The 26580-nt window shown below is 41.1% G+C and overlaps 2 protein-coding genes across 2 annotated transcripts in view; one reads left to right on the top strand and one right to left on the bottom strand.

The window, feature by feature from the left end:
- Positions 1 to 26580, bottom strand: part of LOC123793862 (transport and Golgi organization protein 1 homolog) — an 86836-nt gene that overhangs the window by 55586 nt on the left and 4670 nt on the right. Inside the window, exon 2 of the mRNA XM_045799884.2 lies at positions 25156 to 25190. The gene's annotated coding sequence lies outside the window, so the exon portion shown is untranslated. The remainder of the gene's footprint in view (positions 1 to 25155; positions 25191 to 26580) is intronic.
- LOC148110522 (acyl-coenzyme A synthetase ACSM4, mitochondrial-like) lies at positions 8417 to 26574 on the top strand. The gene is made up of 12 exons (XM_087865592.1): positions 8417 to 8617; positions 10584 to 10794; positions 15944 to 16073; positions 16893 to 17049; positions 19218 to 19297; positions 20995 to 21118; positions 21845 to 21925; positions 22061 to 22162; positions 22639 to 22766; positions 22863 to 22962; positions 25233 to 25356; positions 26504 to 26574. The coding sequence occupies exons 1-12, from the start codon at positions 8417 to 8419 to the stop codon at positions 26572 to 26574; spliced, it is 1509 nt and encodes a 502-aa protein (XP_087721718.1).

The raw sequence follows: 26580 nt of genomic DNA, 5'->3' as shown, positions 1-26580 counted from the left end.
AACAGTTTCTGTGCAAAACAGATCTCTGAGGATTTTTAGACTCCTCACATTTGGATTGTTGTGCTTATACAACCCTGAGGAGTGATTCAACATTCCCAGCCTCTGATCCAAGCAGTTTACCTAAGTGGGTAAGTATAGCTTCTCTATTCTGATAGGATGTACAATCTCCCCCTTAAAACCTATGCTGGTGATCAGAAGGGGGAATGAAGCATGAGAGACTATGAACTATGAGAAACAAACTGGGGGCCTCAGAGGGGAGGGGGGTGGGGGAATGGGATAGACTGGTGATGGGTAGTAAGGAGGGCACGTATTGCATGGTGCACTGGGTGTTATACGCAACTAATAAATCATCGAACTTTACATCAGAAAACGGGGATGTACTGTATGGTGACTAACATAATATAATAAAAAAACATTAAAAAAAATAAAACCTATGCTGGATTATAATTACCATCTCACTTGTCAGGGATGAAGTATGCTCCCTAAAGGCCCAGCTAATGGTCCAAGCTGCATTGTTCATATAGTCCCTGAAGTCTTCTGCATAACAAGGTCCCTGGTGATTGTCAACACTGGAAGAAATCTTGGCCCTTCCAAAGGACCCATTAGAGGGCTGGTAGCAATTTAACAGTGGTGGCTTGTTATCTTTCCTTCCTAGCTTAAGTAAAAGGCTCCCATAGGACACCTGTGTAACCAAGTAAGAAAGCATAGAATACATAGTACCCCTTGTAGGAGGGAGAATTCAGCTCTTACAATCCAAACAAAGCATTCAAAGACCTCAGAGATGTTCAAAGAACCAAATGGATCCCAAGTGACTATGGCTGGATGACTGCACTCCAAATTTTGGATGAAAGCACTAAGGAGAGAGAATAACTAAGAAGTGGAATTCAGGAGTGAGTTGTCCGGGAATTAGTGATTGTTTTTCATGACATCCTTGGGAGAGAATACTGAGTACTATCTCATATCCCCAGGTCCTGGCCCTGATATTGGTGTATAACAAGGATTTAACAGGTGACACAGATAGCTAGGATTGTCTGCCTAGCAACCAACTTCTGAGAATAGCCTATCTCCTCAACTATATGACTATCATGACAGTGTCCATATGGAGAAACCTGAAAAACACTACCGCAGCCAAGTGATCAAGGTTAACATCATCAGTGACAAGTCACGTTAATAGCACGCACCCTTGATATGATGCAATGAGAATGGCATTTCACTGCTCTGACCTTCTTCCCCAACACCAGTGACCCCAGTCTAACCATGGGAAAAACATTCCCTGCAACTCTCTGTACTGTCTTTGCAACTTTTCTGTGAATTAAAACTATTCTAAAGTAAGAATTATTATTACAATTTTATTTAGGGAAATAAAGAATGGATTAAATCTGTTTTTTAAAAAGTACTGTATGAAAATCATTGTGGAATGGGAAACAATGGTAGGTATTGCCAATATAATGCCAAGATTTGAGGAAGTTGTGCAGGGTCTAACAGGTAGATACCTCCTATCAGGAAATAATTGTGCTTTCTGAGGTATGGGATAAAATATTTTTCTTAAAAAAAAAAAAGGGGGAGCTGAGGAGGGGCACATGGGGGGGCTCAGTCGGTTAAGCATCTGCCTTCGCCTTAGGTCATGATCCTGGAGTCCTGGGATTAAGCCCCATGTCAGGCTCCCTGCTCAGTGGGGAGTCTGCTTCTTCCTCTCCCTTTTCTCCTCTAGCTCTGCTCCTCCTCCCTGCACCACCTCCTTCCTTGCTCATGCTAGTGCTTTCTTCTGTGTCTCTCTCAAACAAATAAAATCTTAAAAAAAAAAAAGGGAACTGAGGAAATGAAGATACATACAAAGTAGAGTAGAAAAGCAAGATAAAAAACTAGAGTAAGATAAGGCCATAAAACACATGCCACAAAGACCTCTCCATTTGCTAGAAGTGTGTCGGAAACTTGGCTAGCGCTTTCCGCCAACGAGCTGAAAGAGGGAAGGAAGCACGATTGGGCACAATGAGTGTCCATGCAACAAATACACACCAGTTGCCTAGAAAAATCCCACTTTTTCCTGATATTTAGGCCAGAGAGAAAGTTTTCTCCTGTATCTTTCTGTGAACATCATCTTCAATTATCATTCCCATGCCAAATTCAGCAATGAATTTCTGTTTGGTTCGTTTCTATGCCCAAGGCAATACAGCATTTCAGCAGTATACAATTTGATAAAAGCAAATTCTATGAAGGTTTAGGGGCAGAGACATAACTGGACCACATCGACAAAGTTCAGATAGTCTGCTGAGGTGGGAGTTGGATTAACATCCTCTTCAGAAAGTTGAGGAAACTGATAAGGATCATATCACCTCTACATAGAGACAGGCCAAGGGGGGGGGGGCGAATAATCACCGGACACTCCAATATTTCAGGCTATGCACTAGGAGCAGAGGTGTCACAGATGAATAAGACATGCACCTGTCCTGAAGGACATTACATTCTAGGGAAGAGATATGTAAAGAAGTTAGTCACCAAAGTGTTGCATGTGGCATGTGAATGGTTTAAAGAGGGAGTAGTTGTTTATACCCTGGCAGTGGTGAGGAAGGCGATATGTAAGCCAGAAACTGACATTCACAAAGGTACAAGCAGGCAAAGTTTAAGGGGAATCTCTTGCACTGTTGATGAATGCAAACTGGTATGGCCACTCTGGAGAACAGTTTGGAGGTTCCTCAAAAAGTTAAAAATAGAAAACCCTATGATCCAGCAATTGCTCTACTAGGTATTTACCCAAGGGATACAAAAATGCAGATTTGAAGGGGTACATGCACCCAGATGTTTATAGCAGCATTATCAACAGTAGCCAAACTATGGAGACAGTCCACATGTCCATCAACTGATGAATGGATAAAGAAGATATTGTATATATAATATTACTCAGCCATCAAAAAGAATGAAATCTTGCCATTTGCAATGACGTGGATGGAGCTAGAGTGTATTATGCTAGGTGAAATAAGTCTGTTAGAGAAAGACAAATACCATAGATCTCACTTATATATGGAATTTAAGAAAGAAAACAGATGAACATATGGGAATAGGAAAAAGAAAAAAAGGACAGAGGGAAACAAGTCATAAGAGACTCAATAATAGAGAACAAACTGAGGGTTGATGGAAGGAGATGCTGGAGGGTGGGGGAGATGGGCTAGATGGGTGATGGATATTAAGATGGGCACTTGTGAGGAACACTGGTGTTGTTACGTAAAGGATGACACACTAAATTCTACTCCAGAAACCAATATTGTACTCTATATTAACTAACTAAAATTTAAATCTTAAAAAATGAGGGGAAAAAAAAAGAATATATTGATCAGCCAAACCACAGGAAAATCCAGGTACAGCTGGGCTTCTCCATGTTGTGGTCCCTTTCTGAGATGCCTGTTAGCTCTTCTTTCCACCTACTCATAGTCTTGCCATCCTCCAAGGCCCAATTCAAACTTCATGTCCTCCAGGAACATCTCTGCACCCACCCCGCACACCAGCTCAGCCTGTGTTGAGCTCTATTGTTTCCTGTAGGACTAGGGGAATAGAATGTCTGGGGTGGGGGGGTGGGGAAGGATGCCACCTCCTAATGAGCACTATTATTTGTTGAGCCTGTGCTATTGGCCAGGGGCTTTCTTCCCTCTTATGATTACATCAGACCCACCAAGATAAACTAGGATAATCTCCCCATCTCAAGGTCCTTAACTTAATCACTTCTGCAAAGTCCTTTTTCCCCGGATAAGCTAACATATTCACAGTTTCTGGAGGTTAGGACATGGATATCTTTGGAGAGCCTTTATTCAGTCTACCAAACTGGTCTTAGCCTCGGGACTTCATTCGTTAAAGGACCAAGGAGCCCTGTTGATGTCTGACCCCATGAGAGATACACTCTTCTGGATATCATGTGGTGTACCAATGAATACTGAAGGTGAAAAGTGTCACTGTCTGATCACTGTCATCGACAAGCAACACTTAGGCACAGACTTCACTAAACTCAATTCCTGTTCCCAGCAACTGACATGCACAAAGGTACAAGCAGGCAAAGTTTATGTCCAAACCAGTCAGCAACACGGTCTCAAAATTATTTCCAAATGAGATCATGTCAGGACGGACACCTTGTAGTGGCTAGCGCATAGTCAATGCTCAATAAAAGCCAGGAGTTTGAAGGATTTCTCATAATCTACTCTAATCAATGAGTTGAGACTTCAGTTATGATTCCATTAGCTGTCCTTTGCCAGGATGCCAGGCTATATCCAGCTATGCCACAGAGTCAAGCATGCCAATATTCCAGGCTACTTGAAAATCATGGGAGACTCTGATAATAGGCCATTGAGCAGTATGGATCTTGATATCATCAGCTCCATGGACAAGAATAATCCGCTAATGTGCTGGGGCTTAGCACTGAACCGTAAGAGGAAGTTGCTCCTGCATTTCCTCTCTCCCCTCCCGGCTGTGTCTTATAAATTGCTGTTGCTTTAACCACAGGCTGTCCAGAGAAACATCAACTCTCCTCCCACAGGATTATGATCCTCCCGACTGTGCACCAGAGACTCGGGACTATAATGGCATAGATGCCACCAAAAGAAAAGAAGAAAGGAACCAATTTTTTGGCAGATACGGAGCTGAGTCTTTGTGAAGAAGCTGAAGCCCTTTCGGGAGCAATAATACCATTTTTTGGTAAGGAAAAAATGCAATGTGGTAACATATAAGTGATTCTAGTGAATGAGAAGTTGTGAAAGTGTGTTTAAATGTATAGAACAGAGCACTAAGAGTCCCATCGTCTTGCCGTACTTGGATAACTGCTGATTCAACCCTGGATAAATGTCTCTTTGACAGGAAAATGGACTGTTCTATTTTACTAAAGTTGATAGAAATATAGCAAAAATCTGTGATAGCATTTCCTTGCATTGGCTTTGGAGACAACAAATGCAGGCTAGAATTTGTTCTGCGTGTTCCATGAATGGCTTTTGTTAACTTCTCACCTCTCAGAACCTCAGTCACTTTATAGGTAAAACAAAATGCCTAGGGTGCCTGGGTGGCTCAGTCTGTTAAGCGCCTGGACTCTTGATTTCGGTTCGGGTCATGATCTCAGGGTTATGATCTCAGGATTGTGAGATCAAGCCCCATGTCGGACTTGTCAGCCTAGCCTGGAGCCCACTTAGGATTATTTCTCTCCTCCCTCTACCCTCACCCCACTCCACTCACTCTCTCTTTCTCTCTCTCTCTCTCTAAAAATTAAAAAATAAAAATAAAACAAAATGCCTGCCTCCGAAGGATGTTGAGAGAATTAAACAAGATGGTGCATAAAAAATACAGTGTTGAGTGCATACCAATTGCTCAAACATCTTTCCACTGGTAAAGTTTCCCTTAACACACTGGAAATCACTAAGACTTTAGAAATCACCTACTGAAATTCTCTCACCTTTTAGATATCTTCAGGAAATATTTTGTTACATATGTGTATATACAAATTTCTACATAGATAATGTCTTGACCTAAGAGTCAGTAATTCTCATATTTGACCCTGGAATCATATGAACTTCCCACAGGATCCAAAGTCAGGAAATGGCTGTGTTCAATGCAAAATGGCAGCTCTTCAGAGTTTCATGGTCTCCCTATAGGCCTATCTGTACAAATCTACCCAGAAAATCAATAGCAGACCAAAGAGATAGAAAGAAGAAATGTTACTGGCAAAAAAAATTTTAGTTTAATTGAAAAATCCTACTCTGTGATATCTTGATTAGTATTTTATTAGTAATGATTGTGTTTGCATATGCAAGACCTATTTCACTGATTATGCACATAATGCAGGTAATGCTGAAGTGTATATTCAGATCAGGTCTATTTTATGATATTTAGTTTTAGATTTGTTGGTATGTTAATCTGATGATATGGCAAATTTATCTATGGAGGTATGGGAAATCAGAACAATTCATGAAAAATAATTTTTCAATTTGGAGGAGAAGATGAAGGAGATTTGCATTAAAAACTATCTGCTCTATTATCTGCACTATTCTCCTTAGGAAGCAAGAATGTTCCAGGTATCCCATGTCTTGATAATTTTTCCAATTCATTATTAAACCAGGACCAAAAAAGTTCAAAATGATGGAAGTGAAGACTGGAATGCTTCAGACTGATGGGGGCTGAGCCTGGAGCCTGGAGCACAGTGACAGGGCATTAAAAGAGGCAAAAATAAGTCACCAAAATGTTGGTGGCTCCAATCCAATAGCTTTTCTAGTTTTTTGGGATATCGAACAGTGAAAGCCTCTGCCATAAACAATTGTGAAGATTGATTTTTAACATGCAACGTTTACTGAGTCCTAGCTACCCACCAGGCACCGTGCTAAGGTGCTCACTTAAACGCCACAACTAGCCAATGAAGAAGGTACTACCATTACTCTTATTGCACAGATGAAATGAAACTTGGAGATATTAAGCAATTAGGCAAAGGGCATCCAGAGAGGCAAGTATGAATGCAAGTATGTGTGTTGTATAAGTGCACATGCACGCATGTGTGTGCGTGTGTGTGCGTGCGTGCGTGTGTGTGTGTGTGTTTAGGAGAGAAAGGGGTCTCACTTTCAGCAAAATGCTAAATTATAAGCATGGCCCCCACTACTTTCCCTCTCCCCACCCTTCTCTATTCTTGCTACTTCCACCACGCTTGCCCAGGTGGTCCTTCTTCTTTCTTCCTTGACATAATGGAGATTTTAATACCAATGGTATTGCTAGAAATAGCTCTTCCTGAGCTATGGTAAATTGCATTTGCACCAAATGGGCCTCTTGCTTCTCCAGATGTCACTCTGAGCAGCAAAGAAGGTTTGACAACAACAACGAGGGGATGGTACACCCTGCACCCTTTGTTTCGCTGTTTATGTTATTACCATGCGGCAGACTCAGGCACTCTTTGCACCTGCAGATTTTTCCATTCCATACAAGGCAACTAAGTCGGACTGAAAGGCAAAAAGATAAGGGTATTCATCTTCAGCAAGAAACCTTTATCAAAGAAGGCAACACAAAGGAGGCTGAATAGCAGAGAGGTTGAGTACACAAGCTCTGAGGTCAGACCATATGGGTCGAAACCTGGCCTCTGCCACTATGAGATTGAGGACCTTGGGCAAGTTACTTAAGTCTACATAGGTCTCAGTTTCCCCGTCTATAAAATAGAGATAATAATGGCACCAACCTCACAGGTTTGTCATGTATGCTAAATAATATCAGGAATGCAGAATGCCTGGTCTACAGCAAACACTTAATAAACCCTGGCCTCTGTTATTGAAGACAGCTCTGTAAGTCATATTAAGTGCTAAGGATGAAATGCACAGCCTCTACCCACACCATCTAGGTAGGTTAGGGAGACAAGGCACATATATTGAAAACGATTAATAATATAAGGTAGAAAACTGTCACGTGAGGAATATTGATGCATATTATGGAAATTCAGAGGAGGAAATAACAGTATTATAAAAAATATGTTAAATTACAGATGGCAGTAGGAAGGTGACTTTACCAATGTCACAAAGCTAGTTTTGAAGAGTTCAGAGTCAAGTCCAGGCCTCCTGATTAATAAAGTAAAACTATTTCATGAACCTATGCCACCATGGTACTAATGAAAATAATCTTAACAAAAGCATTAGTTAACACTTTGAGGGTACGGTCTACATGCTGGGCATTTTACACACATTATCTTATTAAATCCTCATAATAACCCTAGGAGATAGGTATTATATTCCTCCCCTCCCCCATTTTACAGATGAGAAAAATGAGGTGCTGGAAGGGTATGCGATTTCCCCAAGGTCCTACCATCAGAAAGTTGCTGAGGCAGGACTTTAATCAAGGTTCCTAACCAATTATAATTAAGAACTGAGGGGAAAGGAAGGCAGAGAAGCCAGAAGGAAGGGGAATGACAGACTAAATCTTAGAGCTAGAAATGGACATTCATGAAAAGTGAGTGGACTGCTTTTACTGGAAGAGGAAATTCAAGGAGAGGAGTTCGAAAATACAGTTAGAATAGAGCATGAGGCAGACAGAAGTGGGGCTTGAATGTCCATTGTGGCAGCAAATATTCTGTTTGTCTATAGTTTTGTTCGGGGAGAGGGTAGGGACACAAGATGGGAGCCTGACAATTCTATAGTCATTGGTTTTATTTTGTTTTTAAGTATAATCTGATCATAGAATGAAGAGGGAGAGGCCAGTGGCAGGGAAACTGGTGAAAAGCTGACTGCCACAGCTCTAAAGAAGAATGGGTCTTTTCCAGGTGTTCCCCAACTTCCCTGGGGGTGGGGGGAAGCACACAGCCACAATCCACTTCCCAATCTCACCACACAGCATCCGGAGAAACTAACGCTCTCCACTCATCTATCCCCACAGGCTGCAGAACTTCCACATCCATATCAGTTGACAAAGCCCTTCGGGAATCATGATGATTTTTTTCCGCTACCAGACATTCAGATTCATCTGGCTTGCAAAGCCAACTGGCCGGTACCTTCACAAAGATCACCAGCTTTGGGCACCTTTGACTCTTGCTGACTTTGAAGCCATAAATCGCTGTGAAAAGTCACTGCCTAAGAACTTTAACTTTGCTGGGGATGTGCTGGACCAGTGGTCCCAAAAGGAGAAGGTATGGCATGACAGGCTTCTATTAGATGCTTGGTATCCACATACATCTCAGGCTTCCATTTCTTGTTCCGTGGTCCATTTACCACTCTTAATTCATTTCTTTCATCCTTCTTGGTTTCCTTTGTTTGTTTTCCCCTTGCCCTCCTCTCTCCCCAGGGAAGATCTTTGATCCACAACTACACATGCTGTCTTTCTCTGGAGCCTCCTCGGTCTCCCTTACAGTGGTTACTTAAAGAATCCTGCCTCTTTTCCTTCATTTTCTCCAAGTCCCACGCAGCAGCTCTTTGCTCTCTATTCATCTGTCTGGGCTGGTCACAGGCTTATCCAAAAAACAGTAATTTGAACTTTGGTGTCATAATGATAGTCATCATTGGAGTGATTAGGAAAGAATCAGATGTTGAAAAGAATGAAGCAAAAAGCCTTGCATGTTTGCACTGTAGCCTCAGGTCAAGTCCCTGCTTACTGACCCCACCCCATGGCAGGCACGGAGCTAGATACTTACCTATCAGTGCTTACCAAAATTCACTGCAAGGACCTGTGCCTCAGAAGGTATACAAGGTTTCAAATAATGTTGAATCAATCTTTCCTATTAAATTGAGGGGAAAGTCTTCCTTTAAATCCATTTACATCTTTAACAGCTCTCTTATACTTGCTAAACTCTCTTTTGAACAAAAGAGCAGGTAGAAGTTGAAAATCTCTGGGCATATTTTGTTTTTAATATACTTATTTTTCAGTAACCTACTTTTAACAAGCAGTACTGGTTCTCCAATTATGGTGACGAGTAAATGCATTTTCCTTCTTAAGTAAATGTGTACAAGAAAAGTGAGTGAATGTAAAGAAAAATACAAAGAACAATAGCACAGGTGTAGACAGATCTGGCAAAAATCGTGATACTCCAATGACTAAAGATTGAGAAATATTGACCTATATTATTTCATCAAATCCCCATCGCCACCCTGGGGGGGGGGGTTGCAGATAAGGAAATTGACCTCACAGAAGTTAAGCTCCTTATCCAAGCTCACCAGTCCCAAGGGTACAGGAAACAGCCCCTGATCTTAGGGAGCTTATACCCATAGAGCAGGGCCTATGATACAGTGCAATGGAGTCATCTGGCATTTGAGCATAATGCTGGAGAAACACAGAGAAGTCAGAGAGGAGAAGAAGGGGAGCCTAAGGAAAGCTTCCTAGAGGAAGTAAAATGGAAATTAAGTTTTGAAATATTTTCCAACCAGGGAAGGTAAAAGGAGCATTCCAGATATTCCAGGTAGGGGAAGAAAGGAGAAGTAATTTTTTTCCCCAGGTAACACATAAAGCAAAGAGGTTCTGCAGCATAGACAGTGTACTTGTAGAATCATATGAGAAGTTTCCTCCAGAAATCAATCACTTGATGAACTCCCCCCAAAGGCCCACTATTTTGTTCTTTGTTACCTATGAAACCCATACTTCAGCCTTTTGGGTAAAAAAAAAAAGGATGTTAAGTTCCTAATCAACTTTAGCACACAAATTGTGGTTATTTGGATGGAACAGAATCTAAGTTAAGCAAGAAAAAAAATTTATTGGACAAGGGAGTGCTCACAAAACTGGGTTGCAAGCTGGACAGTCAGTCTCAGCAAGACCAGGAAATAAGGACAGCTTCCTGGAGATACGTAAGCACCAAAAGCCCATACACAGGTTTTGTTTCAACCATATTCTCTTTTGGTTCTTCTCAGAAAACTCAAAATCCGGGAGAGAAGGTCTGACTCGTCCAACATGAGTCACATGCCACCCACTGGTGGGTGGGCAATTACCCTGATGGGTTGCTCACCTAGGTTGTATTCAACAGGAGAGTTGTTCCCCCAAAGACAAACTGGGGTGCTCTTACCGGAATCCACCACCACGGGTACTGAGGGGAAGTAATGGCAGATGTCCCATCTATTTGGTAGACCAGTCATGTAAGCTTTTTTTCTTTCCCATGTGCCCATGGCCAGACAGGAGAGAGACCAGCCAACCCAGCCCTGTGGTGGGTGAACGGCAGAGGGGACGAGGTCAAATGGAGCTTTGAAGAACTGGGCTCCTTGTCCCGAAAGGCTGCCAATGTGCTCACCAAGCCCTGTGGCCTAAAGAGAGGAGACCGAGTGGCTGTGATTCTGCCTCGTATCCCAGAGTGGTGGCTTGTAAACGTGGCTTGTATGCGAACAGGTCAGTGCCAATATTTAACATTTCTTTTAAAAAAAAAAAAGATTTTATTTATTCATTTTAGAGAGCACGCGCATGCAAGTGGTGGGGGGAGGGAGAGGGAGAGAGAATCTCAAGTAGACCCCGCACTGAACACAGAGCCAGACTTGGGGCTCCACCTCACCACCCTGAGATCGTGACCTGAGCGGAAACCAAGAGTCAGATGCTCAACCGACTGTGCCACCAGGTGCCCCAATATTTAACATTTCTAAATCATGCAGAAAGAGAGAAAGAATGAAATTTGAGGTTTTTCTGAACTGTTAGTTCCGACTGAAGCTATGCTTACAAAGAACAGAAAAATAAGAGTTGAGATGAAGAACAACCATGATGGAATAATAATAGCAACTATTATTATTATTATTAAGAGGTGGGTGTTGCCAAAAAAAAAAAAAAAGAGGTTTGCGAGAGAGGAAACTGAGGTTCAGAGATGTTAAGAAGCTTGTCCAAAGTCACACAACTAGAAAGCTATGGAATTGGAATTTATTTATTTATTTTTAAAGATTTTATTTATTTGTTTTTTGAGAGAGAGGGGAAAGGGGCGGGGAATCTCAGCATGGAGCCTGATGGGGGGCTCAATCCCACAACTGTGAGATCATGATCTGAGCTGAAATCAAGAGTCAGACACTTAACCAACTGAGCCACCCAGGAGCCCCGCAATTGGGATTTAAACACAAAGCTCTATCAAAGCAAATGTGGATAGTAACGTCTCTTGGTAGAGTTGGTTATGATACATTTCTCTAGATGATCCAGAATTTACTTTCTTGAATATAGAATCTCTGAAGCCACTGATCTAAGGATCTCCTGGTGACCAGGGGCCTGTGGGATGTCCCTGGGGACAAAGACAGGAGTAGCTAAAGGCTGTATTCCTCACCCAAGCACGAAGCCTGTTTCCACGGTACATAATCTTACCAAAGGGACAAGAGTTCTATTTCAGCTCAGGGCTCTCTCTCCTTCCCAGGGCTGGTCTTCATGCCAGGAACAACCCAGCTGAGAGCAAAAGACATTCTCTATCGGCTACGAACATCCAAGGCCGTGTATTGTGGCCAGTGACGAGGTGGTCCCAGCAGTGGAGTCCATCATGTCAGAATGTCCTGACTTGAAGACCAAACTCCTGGTGTCTCCACGCAGCCAGAATGGGTGGCTCAGCTTCCAGGAATTATTTCAGTGAGTATCTTCTCCTGCCTCATCTGCAGTACCAGCAATAACATCAATTCCAACTGTATCTCGGAGTCTCCTTGCCTCCAAGGACTTAGCAATACTGTCAGTTGATCCAGACTCCTTCCCATAAAAGAATCACCTAATGGAAGCTTTGATTGGACTTAGAGAATGAAGGAAGGAGTCAAAGTTGATCTGCTTTTTAAGATGGGTGACTGAATGGGTGGGCAGTATCAGCTGAAGAAAGAGTTTAAAGTTGGACATATTAAGATTTGAGGGGTCTGTGAACATCCAAATGTTCAGCAGGTGGTCAATACATGAGTGTCAGACTTAAGGACCTAAAGATACAAATCTGGAAGTCATCAACATATAATCAGTTCTGAAAAATCCAGAAAGATAAAACTCAGGCGTCCAAAGAAACAGAGTCAGTCAGACAGTGAAATCACTAATTGAAAATCTCCTTGTCACCCACAGATTGTAATGTGTCCTCTTTTGGTAAAACAAAAAAGAAAATTTAAAGCCTTACATTAAAGGGTTCCACACTGGATTGAGAAACATTAAAAATAATAGTATTTTCCCCCCCACAGTATTAGATACTGTGAAGAAATCCCCCTTTCTCCAGCCCCCACACACCAGCTTCACTATATATAGATCTATCTATCTATAGATCTATATATATCTCTATATATATCCCATGAACATAGTTTGATGCTCTTTATTGATTGCTGAATTATAGAATATCTTTAAAAATAATTATTGAGGGGCGCCTGGCTGGCTCAGTTGATAAAGCATGTGAGTCTCCCGGTCGCCCATGTTAAAAGCAGATCAGCCTTGCCTCCTTCCTTCACCCTTCAAGTCCAATCAATCTCCAAGTCCTGCTAGTTCTTTACTTTGCCTCCTTCCCTCCATCCCATTCGCTCTGGTGAATCAATAAAATTCTTTTTAAATTCTAATTTTTCTTCTAATTTTTAAATTAGAAAAAATTCTAAATTTTCTTCTAATTTTTAAATTCTAATTTTTCTTCTCATCTTCAGTGGATTACCTTGCAGAACTCACTTTGGAGACCCACATCTTCTCCCACCTAGATTAGTCCCTCGGGTGGTTCCTCTGATTCCAATTTGGTTCTTCTCAAATTCAGTGTGTGTGTGTGTGTGTGTGTGTGTACACAATATACACATACATACACACACACATATATATATACACATGCATGCATATATATATATATATATATATATATATATATATTAAAAATATATATATATATATACTGAAAAATATAACTGAGTGATCTTTTTTGGGGGGGAGAAGGCAAATTGCCAAGAAAATCATATTAGTATTTCATGAAACTATGTTTGACAATATAGTGTATGTTTATATATTAATCCTCATTGCTTTACCATTTTAATGACAATCTTATTCACTCATCATCAAGATGAATTAAAATAGCATCCTTGACCCTATTTCCTTAAACTCAGGAAATGATACACGAGTCTCCAAAATTCTCAGGTATTCTATCAGTTATCCAATACTGAGCTATAAAATATCCCAGAATTTAGTGGAATAAACCAACAATCATTTCATTTGCTCAGGATTCCGTGGGTTAGAAGTTCATGCAGGGTTCAACAGAGGCAGCTTGTCCTTCTTCACATCAGCTTGTCTGAAGCTGGAGGACACAAGAAGGGGTTCACTCGCAAGTCTGAAGCTTCTGTGTTAGCTGAAGCACCTCACTTCGCCTACACATGGTCTCTCTCTCCAGCAGAACAGTCTGAACACTTTTCTATGGTGGCTGCGTTCCTCCCAGTGAAAAGTGAAAACTATAAAGCCTAAGACCTAAGCTGAGAAGTCAAAGAAATTCTGTCACACTCCACCCATGAAAGCTAGCCTTAAGACCAGCCCAGAGTCAAGGAGAGAGGACATAGGCTCCATTCCTCAATGAGGGAGTGGCATGCTTACACAGGGATGGAAGGAAATGTTGAAGCTGTCTATACAGACAATCTTATACAGATACTGTTATTGTTATCTATTTAGAGAATGCTCTTGTCTTTAGTACTAGGAAACCCAAGCATAAGTGGCTTAAACAACACAATTTTATTATATGACAAATAAGAAGTACGGAGGTAGAGTGGAATGAGAGTTGGTTATTCAGTACTACGATGAAGTTAGCATGGACCCAGATTCAGTCATCTTTCCATCGTGCCATCCTCAGTGTATCTACTAATCCGTCCCTACCCTTCCTGCACCCCACGCCCTCCCAGCGATTCCAACATACCTAGGGTAGTTCCAGATATAATATACTTTCACAACAATATCCAAAGTCCAGAAAACAAGATGGGTGGGGAGGAGAAATGCAGCATTCCTTCCTCATGACTCTTCTGAGAACAAGAAAACATTTTCTTCCTTTTTGTTTTTTGTTTTTTTAAATTTAAATTCAATTAACATATAGTATATTATTACTTTCAGAGGTAGACTTCAGTGATGCATTAGTCTTATATAATTCCCAGTGCTCATTATATCATGTACCCTCCTTACTGTCCATCACGCAGCTACCCCAACCTCTCATCCCCCTTCCCCTCCAGCAACCTTCAGTTTGTTTCCTAAGATTAAGAATCTCTTATGGTTTGTCTCCCTCTCTGGTGTCATCTTGTTTTTTTCCTTTTTCCGCAATGATCCTCTGTTTTGTTTCTTAAATTCCACATATCAGTGAGATCATATAATTGTCTTTCTCTGATTGACTTATTTCGCTTAACATAATACCCTTTGATTCCATCCACATGGCTACAAATAGCAAGATATCATTTTTGATGGCTGAGTAGTATTCCATTGTATATATATACCACATCTTCTTTATCCATTCATCTGTGGATGGACATCTGGGCTCTTTCCATAGTTTGGCTCTTGTGGACATTGCTGCTAGAAACATTGGGGTGCAGGTGCCCCTTCGGATCACTACATTTGTATCTTGGGCTAAATACCTAGTAGTGAAATTCCTGGGTCATAGGGTAGCTCTTTTTTCAACTTTCTGAGGAACCTCCATACTGTTGTCAGAGTGGCTGCACCAGCTTGCATTCGCACCAACCGTGTGAGAGGGTTTCCCTTTCTAGGCATCTTTGCCAACATCTGTTGTTTCCTGACTTGTTAATTTTAGCCATTCTGACAGGTGTGAGGTGGTATCTCTTTGTGGTTTTGATTTGTATTAAGGAAACATAAATCCTTTCCATAAAGCCTTTAAATTTCATTGACTGTAACTGTATGTGTGCCCATTCCTAAATCAGTCTCTGGCATGAGAATTACCACAATTGGTTTAGGATAATCAAGATTCAACCCCTGGAGCTATATAAGGAACAGTCTCCCCTGAAGCATATAACTGCTGATACCAGAACAAAATCAGAGTTTTATCAGTGCAAGGAAGAAGAATGGTATGCTATATGGTAAGCACCTAACTGTGTCTGCCAGTGATGAAGATGCTGAATAAAAAGTATTAAAAAGTTTGATTCAAATGCCAAAGGATCTTCCTTTAAATCATAAAACCTCCTGAAATGTTAATAAACAATTCACAGACTCATGACTGATTTTTAAAAATCACAGATTTAAAAAAAAGCACTTAGAAAAAAAATATTTAAGTAAATAAAATACACATCTTTTTGTCACTGATACTGAAAGTCATCTTGGTTATCAATGTGGCCTATACAGAGGTGGTGCTTAAAAAGAGAGAGAAATGAGTTGTTAAAGCTTTGCATTGATCTCCAAAATCCCTTTAAGATTTATTGAGAAATTCCTTTCAAGGAGGCTTTGGATTAGGTTTTGTTCTATTAACTGTTTTCTGATATTAAGAGGGCACAAGTAGCAAAGGAAAAGAGAAAAAAATATATATATATAGTCTCAGAGTTAAACTTGTCTGCCATCTTCAGCCACCATGTTGGGTTGGGACCCATATTTTACAGATCTGCCTCTGCAGAGCATAGCTGTGTGGAGACAGGAAGTCAAGAACCAATGGCCATTTATTTCACCAGTGGGACCACAGGCTCTCCCAAGATGGCCCAGCACTCTCAGAGAAGCCTCAGAATTGGGTACACCCTCTGTGGAAGGTAGGGAAGAAAACCGTTTTTGCTAAACTCTCCCCTGAGCTGCCAACATGTATATTCAACTGCCTAGCTCACACCCCCACTTGGATGACTATTCGATTTCTCCAGTGTAACATCTATAAAACAGAATCCTTGATGCCCCTGCCCAGCCTTAGCTCAGTAAATGGCACCATCTCACCAGCGGATCAAGCAAGAATTTATGGGTTAAATAGGTCACGGGATTAAGGAGTGCACTTGTGTGATGATACACAGGGTGATATACAGGAACCAACCTTGACCCCATCTCCACAACAGCATGCCTGGTTCCTTCTCATTGCCAGGTAAATTCACCCACCTAGAAAGACTTTCCTAGGTATCCTAAAACTATCACTTTACCTTGTTTTATTTTCCTCAGAGCACTTATCACTATTTGAAATTATGATACTGATTTATATTCTTACTCATTTTATTGTGTGCTTATCCACTATCTGTCTTGCTAAAGTAAGAGCAGATATCTGGTCTATCTCACTCACTATGCTAGGGAGAACAGTGCCTAGCATATATTTGCACAATAAATATTTGTTGCATTAATGAACAAATATCATGTCAAACCCAGCCTCCCTCTCTACTTTCAGATTACCTAGATTCTGAGAAAGTCCTCTAACAAAAGTGGGAGATAGAATCACTCATCCTGCCTTTGGGCCTCTCTCTTTTGATGCTTCTCTGTAGCCATTGAGATTCTAGCCAGTTCTCAAAGATTCCAGTTTGTTTGCTTTTCTGCTTTTTGTTTTGTTTTGTTTTGGGGTTTTTTGGTCTGTCTTGTTGCTTCTCCATATCATTTAGGTATTGGCTAGACCTGAAGTCCTCAGATATCATATGGAATATGTTTGACACTGGTTGGATCAAGGCTGCCATTGGCAGTGTGTTTTCATCCTGGCTTCAGGGAGCCTGTGTCTTTGTACATCGGATGGCCCAGTTTGACACTGATACCTTCCTGGATGTAAGTCATGGTTTCTAGCTACATCCTTCCCTTGTCTTCCCCCCACCCCACCCCACCCCCTGCCAAAACCACAAAGAAATGATTCTTCAGAATACAGTTTCCTGGGCTTGTGGAAATCACTCCTTTCTAAAAAATGAAGTCTCTGGGGATTTGGCTCTTGAATGTATTTAACAGAGAAGGAACACCCACAACACTCTCATGCTTCAAACTATTCAGGACTCTAAAGGTTCTGAATAACAGATTACAAGACTCAAGTCTAAACAAATCTTTGATTTCTGATTCCGTGAAACAAAAACAATAGATGATAAATCCAAAACCCTATGTAGAGAAGACTGAAGGTGGGGTCACCTTTCTCCCAGAGTAGCTCCTTCCATTCTCCCCTCACCCTGTGCTTTTCACTTTGTTAATTCTCAGAACCCAATACTTGTCTTGAGACCAGGTATGTCCCTCCTTCTTAGCCAGACACAGCTAGACTGAGGTATCAGATTGCTCGATTTCTTTAGCCTTTAGAAAGATGTGATTCAGGCCAATTATTTTTCAACCATGAAAAACCAATTATGTTTAATGAAATACATATTAAACACCACACCTGTGTGTGAGTAAAAGCTATACTCACCCTGTTATTTTGCTAACTGGTCTGACAAGATGGCTTGAGGGTCTTAACAGAAATGGTGGGTAACATAAGAACTAGGATCCTTATGTCAGGTTTACAAAGTGCCCTGAGTAGATAAACTAACTTTGCAGTTCTAAATCCTGCATTTTTAAAAATAAGAATATTATTTTTTATAAAACAGTAAATACTATATAATATTTAAGTAATAAATATAATATATTCTTTTTTAATAGTCTTATTTAATATCATACTAAATAAGATATATTAAGATATATGGCATTTATATTAAATAAGTCTATTAAAATAAGAATACTCTTATTTTACAAAGATAGTATGTGTATTTTAAATGCTCTAAGAACTACACTATTCTTAGTTACATGCATTTACACTTATTAAGAACAGCTGGAATCCAGGGAGCAAGTACAGATAGTAGAAAGGCTCACTTATGAATCAAAAGTTTTTCTTGATCTTTGACAATCCAGATAGCCTAGAAATACATCTTGAAAATACTCTCTCAAATGCTTAAATTTAATACAAACTGTCAATTCATTATGTGACATAGTAGAATCTCTCTAGATATAGCACATCTAAAACATGAGTATCTCTCTAGATTTAACATGCCTAGGTCATTATTTTTCTGTGAGGAGCTGGAGGTAAAATGAGCCCATCAAATCTTAAACAGTTAAGGAAAGTCCTGAAAAATGGCCTTACTAATGCATTTAATCAATCCACTCAAAGGGATTGTTTTTGTTTTTGTTTTTTTAATTTTAGAGAGAGAGAGCACACAAGCAAGGGGAGGAGCAGAGGGAAGGGGAGAGGGAGGAGGAAAGAATCCCAATCAGACTCCGCGCTAATTGCGGAGCCTATGCAGGGTTCAATCTTGCGACCCTGAGATCATGACCTGAGTGTAAACCAAGAGTAGGAGGCTTAACCAACAGCACCACCCAGGTGCCCCGGGACTGGTGTCTTTTATAGATAAAGTGTTGGAAGGTTTTGGTAGGTTAATTTACATCCAGGGTGAGTACTGTGTAGAAATATATGGGCAGAAGGTTTCTTTTTTTGTTTGTTTTTAAGGTTTTATTTCTTTATTTAAGAGAGAGAGAGAGCGCACAAGCAGGGGAGAGAGGGAGCAGCAGGGAGCCTGATGCGGGGCTCAATCCTAGGACCCTGGGATCATGACCTGAGCTGAAGGCAGCCATCCAGACGCCCCAGGCAGGGGGTTTCAAAATTCCACCATGAAAGGTAATTTGCAGCCCTAAGGTAGAATAAACCAGTTCATACTTTGGGGCTGGTCTCAAGTTCAACAATTTACTTTCTGTTGAAGTTGATTGTGTATGTCTGTTACTGTAAGATACACATGTTCTTTCCAATAATTGGAAATTCCCAACAGACATACAGTCACTAGTGACAACTAATAAATACTTGCTTTCTTATTCCTAGTAGTGATCATATGATGGAAACATGTCAATGAAAGAGGATGAGGGGTTGCAGACGTCAGCTCTAGTTGTGGCCTCTAATCAACCGCTTCTGACAACTGTCTTTCTCCATCATCCAGACGTTCACCACTTATCCCATCACGACCCTGTGCAGCGCTCCCACTGTGTACCGGATGCTTGTGCAGAAAGATCTGAAAAGGTACTTGAGTGGAAATCTCCATTTGAAGCACAAACAAAAGCTGCAGTCCAGCATCACACATCTCCCCATTTCAGGCCAGGTTTCCTCAGTCTTGCCACTATTGACATTTTGGACTGAATAATTCTGTGCTGTCGGGAGCTGTCCTGTGCATTGTAGGATGTTGAGTAGCATTCTATGTGGCCTCCACCTACTAGATGCCAGTGGAACCTCCCTGGTGACCGTCAAATATGTCTCCAGATACTGCCTAAATCACCTCCCAGTTGTCCCTAAGGATAGCCTCTAGGGGCAACTCCATGTTTTCTCAGGGACAACCAGAACCCTACAGTCCGAGAACTAACTCCCCTCCATCCCAAAATACAACTGCACTTATACTGCCTTGAAGAAAAGCTAATGAAGTCTTATGACTTGAAGATTATAATCAATTTATTGAAATCAACTGAACCCCTAGAGGACTTGCAATGTACATTTACTTAACCAATATGAATTGAATACATGAGGACAGAAAGGAAGAGAGAAACAATGTAAGTAGTAACAATTTAAGTAGTGCAGACTGGCACATCCTCTATCCCCCCACGTGTGGATGTCCAGGAGGGAGAGTGCTATGAAACAAAATAAAGCAGATCTGAACCTTCTCTTATCCTAGTCAGGGTCAACGCCCTTGTGGCCCTCAATATATGAGCATCTTTTTTTTAAATTTATTTATTTGACAGAGAGGGAGAGAGGGAGCACATGGGGGGAGGGGCAGAGGGAGAGAGAAACTCAGACTCCGCACAGAGCATGGAGCCTGACATAGGGCTCGATCTCACGAACCCGAGATCCTGAGAAAACAACCCTGAGATCACGACCTGAGCCAAAAACAAGAGTCGGACAGTCAACTGACTGTGCCACCCAGGTGCCCCTCAAAATGTGAGCATCTTGCTTACATCTCAAGAGTAGTTCAAGGGCTTTCAAGCATTATTTTGAATAAGCACAATTCTGGTCCTGCCCATTGGACCCTCAATACATTAGAGCCAGGCTGTTCCAGACTTTCTCACTTGAGAAAGCGGGAAGCAGAGTAGTAAGGCCAGTGGTGAAAACAAGTGGGGCTCTGTACCTCAGACATTCGAGATGACTTTGCTAAGTAAGCCTCCCTTAATTCCATCCACAAGAGAGGATTAAGAGCTGCCTCATGTGTTTGTGTTGAGAATTCAATGTAAGTGGCCTATTTGATTAGACACCCAACAAATGGTAGGGGAAGAGTAGTCAGCTCAGGCCTTCATGAGGCCTTGGTCAACTTCTTTAAGTTCTCCCAGCCTCAATTTCCATATCTGTAAAATAGGGCGTGAGGATTATGAGAATGCTCCTAAAGCCCTCACAGTCCTGTAAATGCTCAATTAATGTTAGTTGTTTTATCACTTTGTTCATAATAAGTGCTTAAGATCATTATCAGCATTTTCTCTTACCTTCACCCCTCCTTTAACAGCCTGCTAAAATGCAAGCTCTGTCAGGAAATTTACTTTAATCACAAATATGCCCCACACAACCTACAACCATATCTGGTAAGATAGTAGGTGCTCAAAAATATTTGCTGAACAAACCTTCCTAAAACTTGCCTTTCCTAGCTCGTTTGCTTGTTGCTAGAACATCCTAATAATTTTTTAATGAAAGCCACTCAGATTTCTTCTCCCCAAAGACCCCATGAGACTCTGTGTCTGCAGATACAAATTCAAGAAGCTACGACACTGCTTGACAGGAGGGGAGCCACTCAACCCAGAGGTGCTGGAACAGTGGAAGGCACAAACTGGGCTGGAACTGTATGAAGGCTACGGACAGACAGAAGTGGTATGTTTAATGGGCAAAGTTTAAGCTTAGCATATTGGGGGCCTTTCTACCCCAGGAGGAGCCCCTAAAGAGCCCCCTTGGTGCTCTAAATTTTTATGTAGTTTCCCAGAATACCTTACCTTGCCAGTGACTACCAAAACCTCTGAACTGCCCAGTTTGGCTTGGCCAGAGGGGAATTAGGATTATTCACTGCAGTCTTCCTGTCTTCTACCCATGCAGAAGTCTCAGAGGTGTTAGGGGTTGGATAGGGTCAGAATCAAGTGGCTCATCTTCTCAGCAGCACTGAGGACCCCAGAGAGCCCCAGTGGGGAATTTATCCCAAGGTGCATTAAATGGGATCTTTAGTCTAAAGAAGTAGTTTTCAAAGTGTGGCCCCAAAACCAGCAGCAGCAGCAGCAGCAGCAGCATGTGGGAATTTGGTAGCAACACAAATCCTCAGACACCCCACCCCACCCAAGCCAGAGCTACTCAATCAGAAACTCTGGGATGGGGCCTGGCAACCTGTGCTTGAAAATTAATGTTCCAGGTGATTCTGACACACATGTTTGAGAAGTACTGGTCTAAAATAGTGTGTGTGTGTGTGTGTGTGTGTGTGTGTGTGTGTGTGTCCAGAAGACAAGCATGGGAAAATCAATCCAGTCAAAACGGAGTCTTATATTGTCATGATATAAATAGCTACAGAAAATGAATTTTTACATTCTTATATAAAACATGTTCTCTCAATAGGGAATAATTTGTGCCAATCAAAAAGGACAAGAAATTAAACCGGGTTCAATGGGGAAAGGAGTACTACCCTATGACGTCCAGGTGGGTAATATCTGACTATTTCAATAAAGAAGAATGTTTTACAGTTTTCTGCTAGTCATTGTACAACTATTCATAACCTGTTTTCATTTTGTAAAAAGAAAATTTTAGAAACCTAAATTGTTTCTTTCATTCTAGATTGTAGATGAAAATGGCAACATCCTACCACCTGGCAAAGAAGGGGAAATTGCCCTCAGACTGAAGTCCACACGGCCCTTCTGTTTCTTCTCTGAATATGTGGTACAAAAACGTAGAATGAGCTCATCACAAGTTAATAGAAAGGCGGTATAGGGAGTCATACAGACTTGGGTCCAAATTTCATATCGACCATATGTTGCTGCGTAACCTTGGGCAAGTCACAAAATCCAAGTCTATTTCATCAACTGTAAAATGGGGAGAATATCACCTATCTCCTAAGAGTTTTGTAAAGATTAAATTCTATGTGTAAGAAACAAGTTGCTGTGCTTGTCCTCAGAAAAGACAACTAGGCAGGCTGCAGGGGGCAGGGAGGGGGCGATACAGGGCAGAAGAGGTGCAAGAGGGGTTTCCTTTTCACTATATTCTTGAACCTCTGGTATTCTACAGTAGGAACTACCTTTTTTTTAAAAAATGAATTTTTTAGAAATAGAATGTGCAAGGTACTAGTCACTTCATGGGTGTCATACACCTTTTTCTATCTGACCAAATTAATGTCCAAAGTCATCTTTGATTCCTAGGACAATCCAGAGAAAACTGCTGCCACAGTAAGAGGGGATTTTTATGTCACTGGAGACAGAGGAGTGATGGACAATGATGGGTATTTCTGGTTTGTTGGCAGAGCTGATGATGTCATCATATCTTCTGGGTTTGTACATCTGCCACTCTTAGAGAGTAACAGATTGCCAGGGGGGATCTCCTACTTGGGTGATGTAGTGATCAAGGGCTTCTTTTCCTCTTCTAGGTACCGTATTGGGCCGTTTGAAGTGGAGAGTGCGCTAATTGAACACCCAGCAGTTGTTGAATCAGCTGTTGTCAGTAGTCCGGATCCAATCAGAGGAGAGGTAGTGAATGTCCTTAAACTAGCAATTTCATATTTTCCAGTTCTATCCATTTGACTCCTCTGGAGAATCAAGTAGTAGTCATGTAATTCTCATGATGAAGCACACATGTGCCAAAAATGTATACTAGGCACGCAACTTTATTTTTTTCTCATTTTTTTAAAAGATTTTATTTATTTATTTGACAGAGATAGAGACAGCCAGCGAGAGAGGGAACACAAGCAGGGGGAGTGGGAGAGGAAGAAGCAGGCTCCTAGCGGAGAAGTCTGATGTGGGGCTCGAACCCGGAACGCCGGGATCACGCCCTGAGCCAAAGGCAGATGCTTAATGACTGAGCCACCCAGGCGCCCCTTCTCTTCATTTTTTTAAATTATGTTCAGTTAGCCGACATACAGTACATCATTAGTTTTTGATGTAGCGTTCAACAATTCATCAGTTGCGTATAACGCCCGGTGCTCTTCACAACACATGCCCTCCTCAATACCCATCATCCGGTTACTCAACTTTACAAATGAGTTGTGTTCCAATGGGGATGTATTAGGATTCATTTAGTGGTAAGTGACAGAAACTCAACTCAAAGTGACTTAAGTTAAAAAAAAAAAAAAAGGAATTTACTGGCTCACACGTAAGTGAGGTCTTCAACAGCTACATCCGAGGGTTCATGTGAAGTTAGCAAAACTTTTTCTTCATTTCCTGGCTGTTGTTCTTTAGGTTGGCTCCATTCGGGCAGGTTCTTCCTACTTGGTAGCAACTGATTCCAAATGTACATAGCTTCACAACCAGTAAAGGAGACAGTTCCTTTACCAACAGTTTCAAGCGACTCCCAGAATAACATTTGCCTATCTTAGATCACGTATCTAACCAATGTGGTCCAGGGAATCGTATATGCTCACTGGACAGACCAGGATCATATGCTGGTCATTGAAGGTAGAAGTTAGTGTCAACACCACCAGAGAGAGGTTAGGGTAATACTCTGTAGGAAAATCAGGGTACCATTACTAAAAGGGGAGAACAGATGCTGCATAAGAAAAAGCAGATTTTACTGTACGTATGATTGTCATGGAAATCAGAATGCATTTTCTCACAGAAACAATGCAAATAGGAGACTGTGGCCAGGTTCCCAAATAAGTCCCACAAGCCTACCCAGGACCTAATGAAAAGGAACTTGGGGAATGACAGTAACAGCCTCAGTTTTAGGAGGAAGCCATGTAGTATGGAAGGGAGATGTTTCCTTTCCTCATGGAAGTTTCTTACAGACTCAGTAATAGCAAAACTTCAAAAACAGTTTGTATATCAGCATCCTCCCACACCTCTTTCTCTGACACCTTTTTTTAAAAAAAGATTTTAGTTACTTACTTGACAGAGAGAGCACAGCAGGGGGAGTGGCAGATGAAGAGGGAGAAGCAGGCTCCCCACTGAGCAGGGAGCCCACTGTGCTGCTCGATCCCGGGACCCTGGGATCATGACCCAAGCAGAAGGCAGATGTTTAACCGACTGAGCCACGCAGATGCCCTCTCTGATGCCTTTTACACACCAGTGACCCTCTGCAGTGACTCTATGGACCCCATACTGAAACCTCCATTACCACCTCCACACCCAATGGATTCCATTCTCCAAAGTACTTTTCTCCTGCTACCATATTCTCATTCTCTCCATATAGTTGGTTTCATCTGAATATTAGAAGTAAATACCAATTGGAATCAATGTATGAGTAATTAATAACTTAAACTATAATTAACTAATCTCAATAATTATCTAATTGGTGGGTTTTGAATAGTATTCCAAAGAGAAGCAAGAAATATTAGGCAAAAAAGACCTTTTACGGGTAGATCGATCCTTCCCAAGAGTTCATCTCCCAGCATACAAAATCCCTCCACCAAGCCTCCTCAAGTCCCTTTAAAACCATATTCTCTGGAACCTCCATTTGTCTCCCTATTACACACATCTAATAGTGTAGGTTTGAGGGGTCATCTGCAAATCAAGGACTGCCCGTATAATATATAGGACTAGTCTGACTGAAATGTTAAATACATGTGTGACATGTAAATAAAACTCAACTTTTTAGCTTTATTGAAACACTGCACTCCTCACACTCACAAACCACTCAAACCCCACTTGTACCCAAGCTGTGTTCAGAGGTGATCTCTGGATTTGCATTCATCACTCAAGCTGCTGTTAACAAATAATTATAAGTACCTGTGTTCAGCATTGATTCCAAACTCCTGACGTGTCTGAAAAACAAACATCGATATAAATTGACTTTTCTCCTGCAGGTAGTGAAAGCTTTTGTTGTCTTATCTGCACCCTTTAAATCATCCAACCCAGAGAAATTAACTCTTGAACTTCAGGATCATGTGAAAAAGTCAACTGCACCTTACAAATATCCAAGGAAGGCAAGTATTTTTTGCCCAAAAGTTAAGTGTGTTACCAAACAAGGGTCTAAGCTATTGAGTACATAGATTTTATTAGCTTTCGACTTTATGGTAGCTCATTATATAAGTAGAAGACACCTATTCCAACTTGCTTAGCCCTAACAATTTTGCTTTAAAAAATTTATTTTGAGACACTTAGATGTTTGATAAACTAGTTTTGACCAGCTCTGTAATACTGAATAACTACTAAGGATCCTTATAAGACTAATCAGTCCCATTTCGTGAGGGAAAAAAAAAAAAAAAAACTGTGGAAAAATTTTAAAGACAGCCCCTGATTCAGCTATCGGTACTCTCAAGCCATAATACTCTTCAAAGCGCAAGCCTTTATGTATTAACTGACCAAACTTAAGGCTCAGAAAAAAAGATGTTATCCAAAAAAACGGAATCTTCCCTGAAAACTTCAAGGGAGGATTTAAGAATAATTCTGTATAAAAGAGAAGACACTGCAACTTCTTTCCTTCTCATCCTGGAATACTGTTGGTTGATATTGATCCTTAAGATGAGAATTCCATTTCAATTGGTATTGCAACCAAAAGGTAGTTAACTTCAACCTAAGAACTAGCTATATTTTCTCCATTAAATTTACTAAATCAGTCACCAGTTGATTTTCAGAAAAACGTTGTTTGAGAAAATTTTAAAATAGTAACATCTTGAGGGAGGGAAACAAAGAGAGGATTTTTACCATGGGCGTAAGGGGAAACTTGTACTCAAAATTAAGTATCAAAATTCTCCCTCCGAAAGGGGGAGGACCCAGCTCTTTAAAGCCCAAAACCCAAGAATTAACTTGTTTCTTTGTGCATTTAGGTGTGGCTTCTATTTCTTTAGGGCAGTAGAGGCCCAGGTCTAGTTTCAACTAGAAGCAATGGAGTAAGGGGTTTATTATATTCTTCTGACGAAGCATATAGCCTCTGCACTAAAAACTCCTGGTGTAGGTCCAATGTCAACTGGACGATAAACACAAGAATTTCAATGAGTTTAGACTAGACATCCCCAGACCCAAACTCGCCAGTTACATGAAAGCTCTCCCTATTGTACTGACAACTGGGATTGTCACAGTGGCATCAAGTGTCTCATAGTATGTTTCTCTATTAATTAGGTGGAATTTGTTTCAGAACTCCCGAAGACAATCACTGGGAAAATCAAACGCAACGTTCTGAGAGACCATGAATGGGGTCGAACATAGCCTGAT

This window comes from Ursus americanus, chromosome 2 (assembly GCF_024610735.1).
Source record: "Ursus americanus isolate L20-20 chromosome 2, mUrsAme1.1.p, whole genome shotgun sequence".
NCBI classification, from domain to species: Eukaryota; Metazoa; Chordata; class Mammalia; order Carnivora; family Ursidae; genus Ursus; species Ursus americanus.
This window is presented reverse-complemented; position numbering and strand designations above follow the sequence as displayed.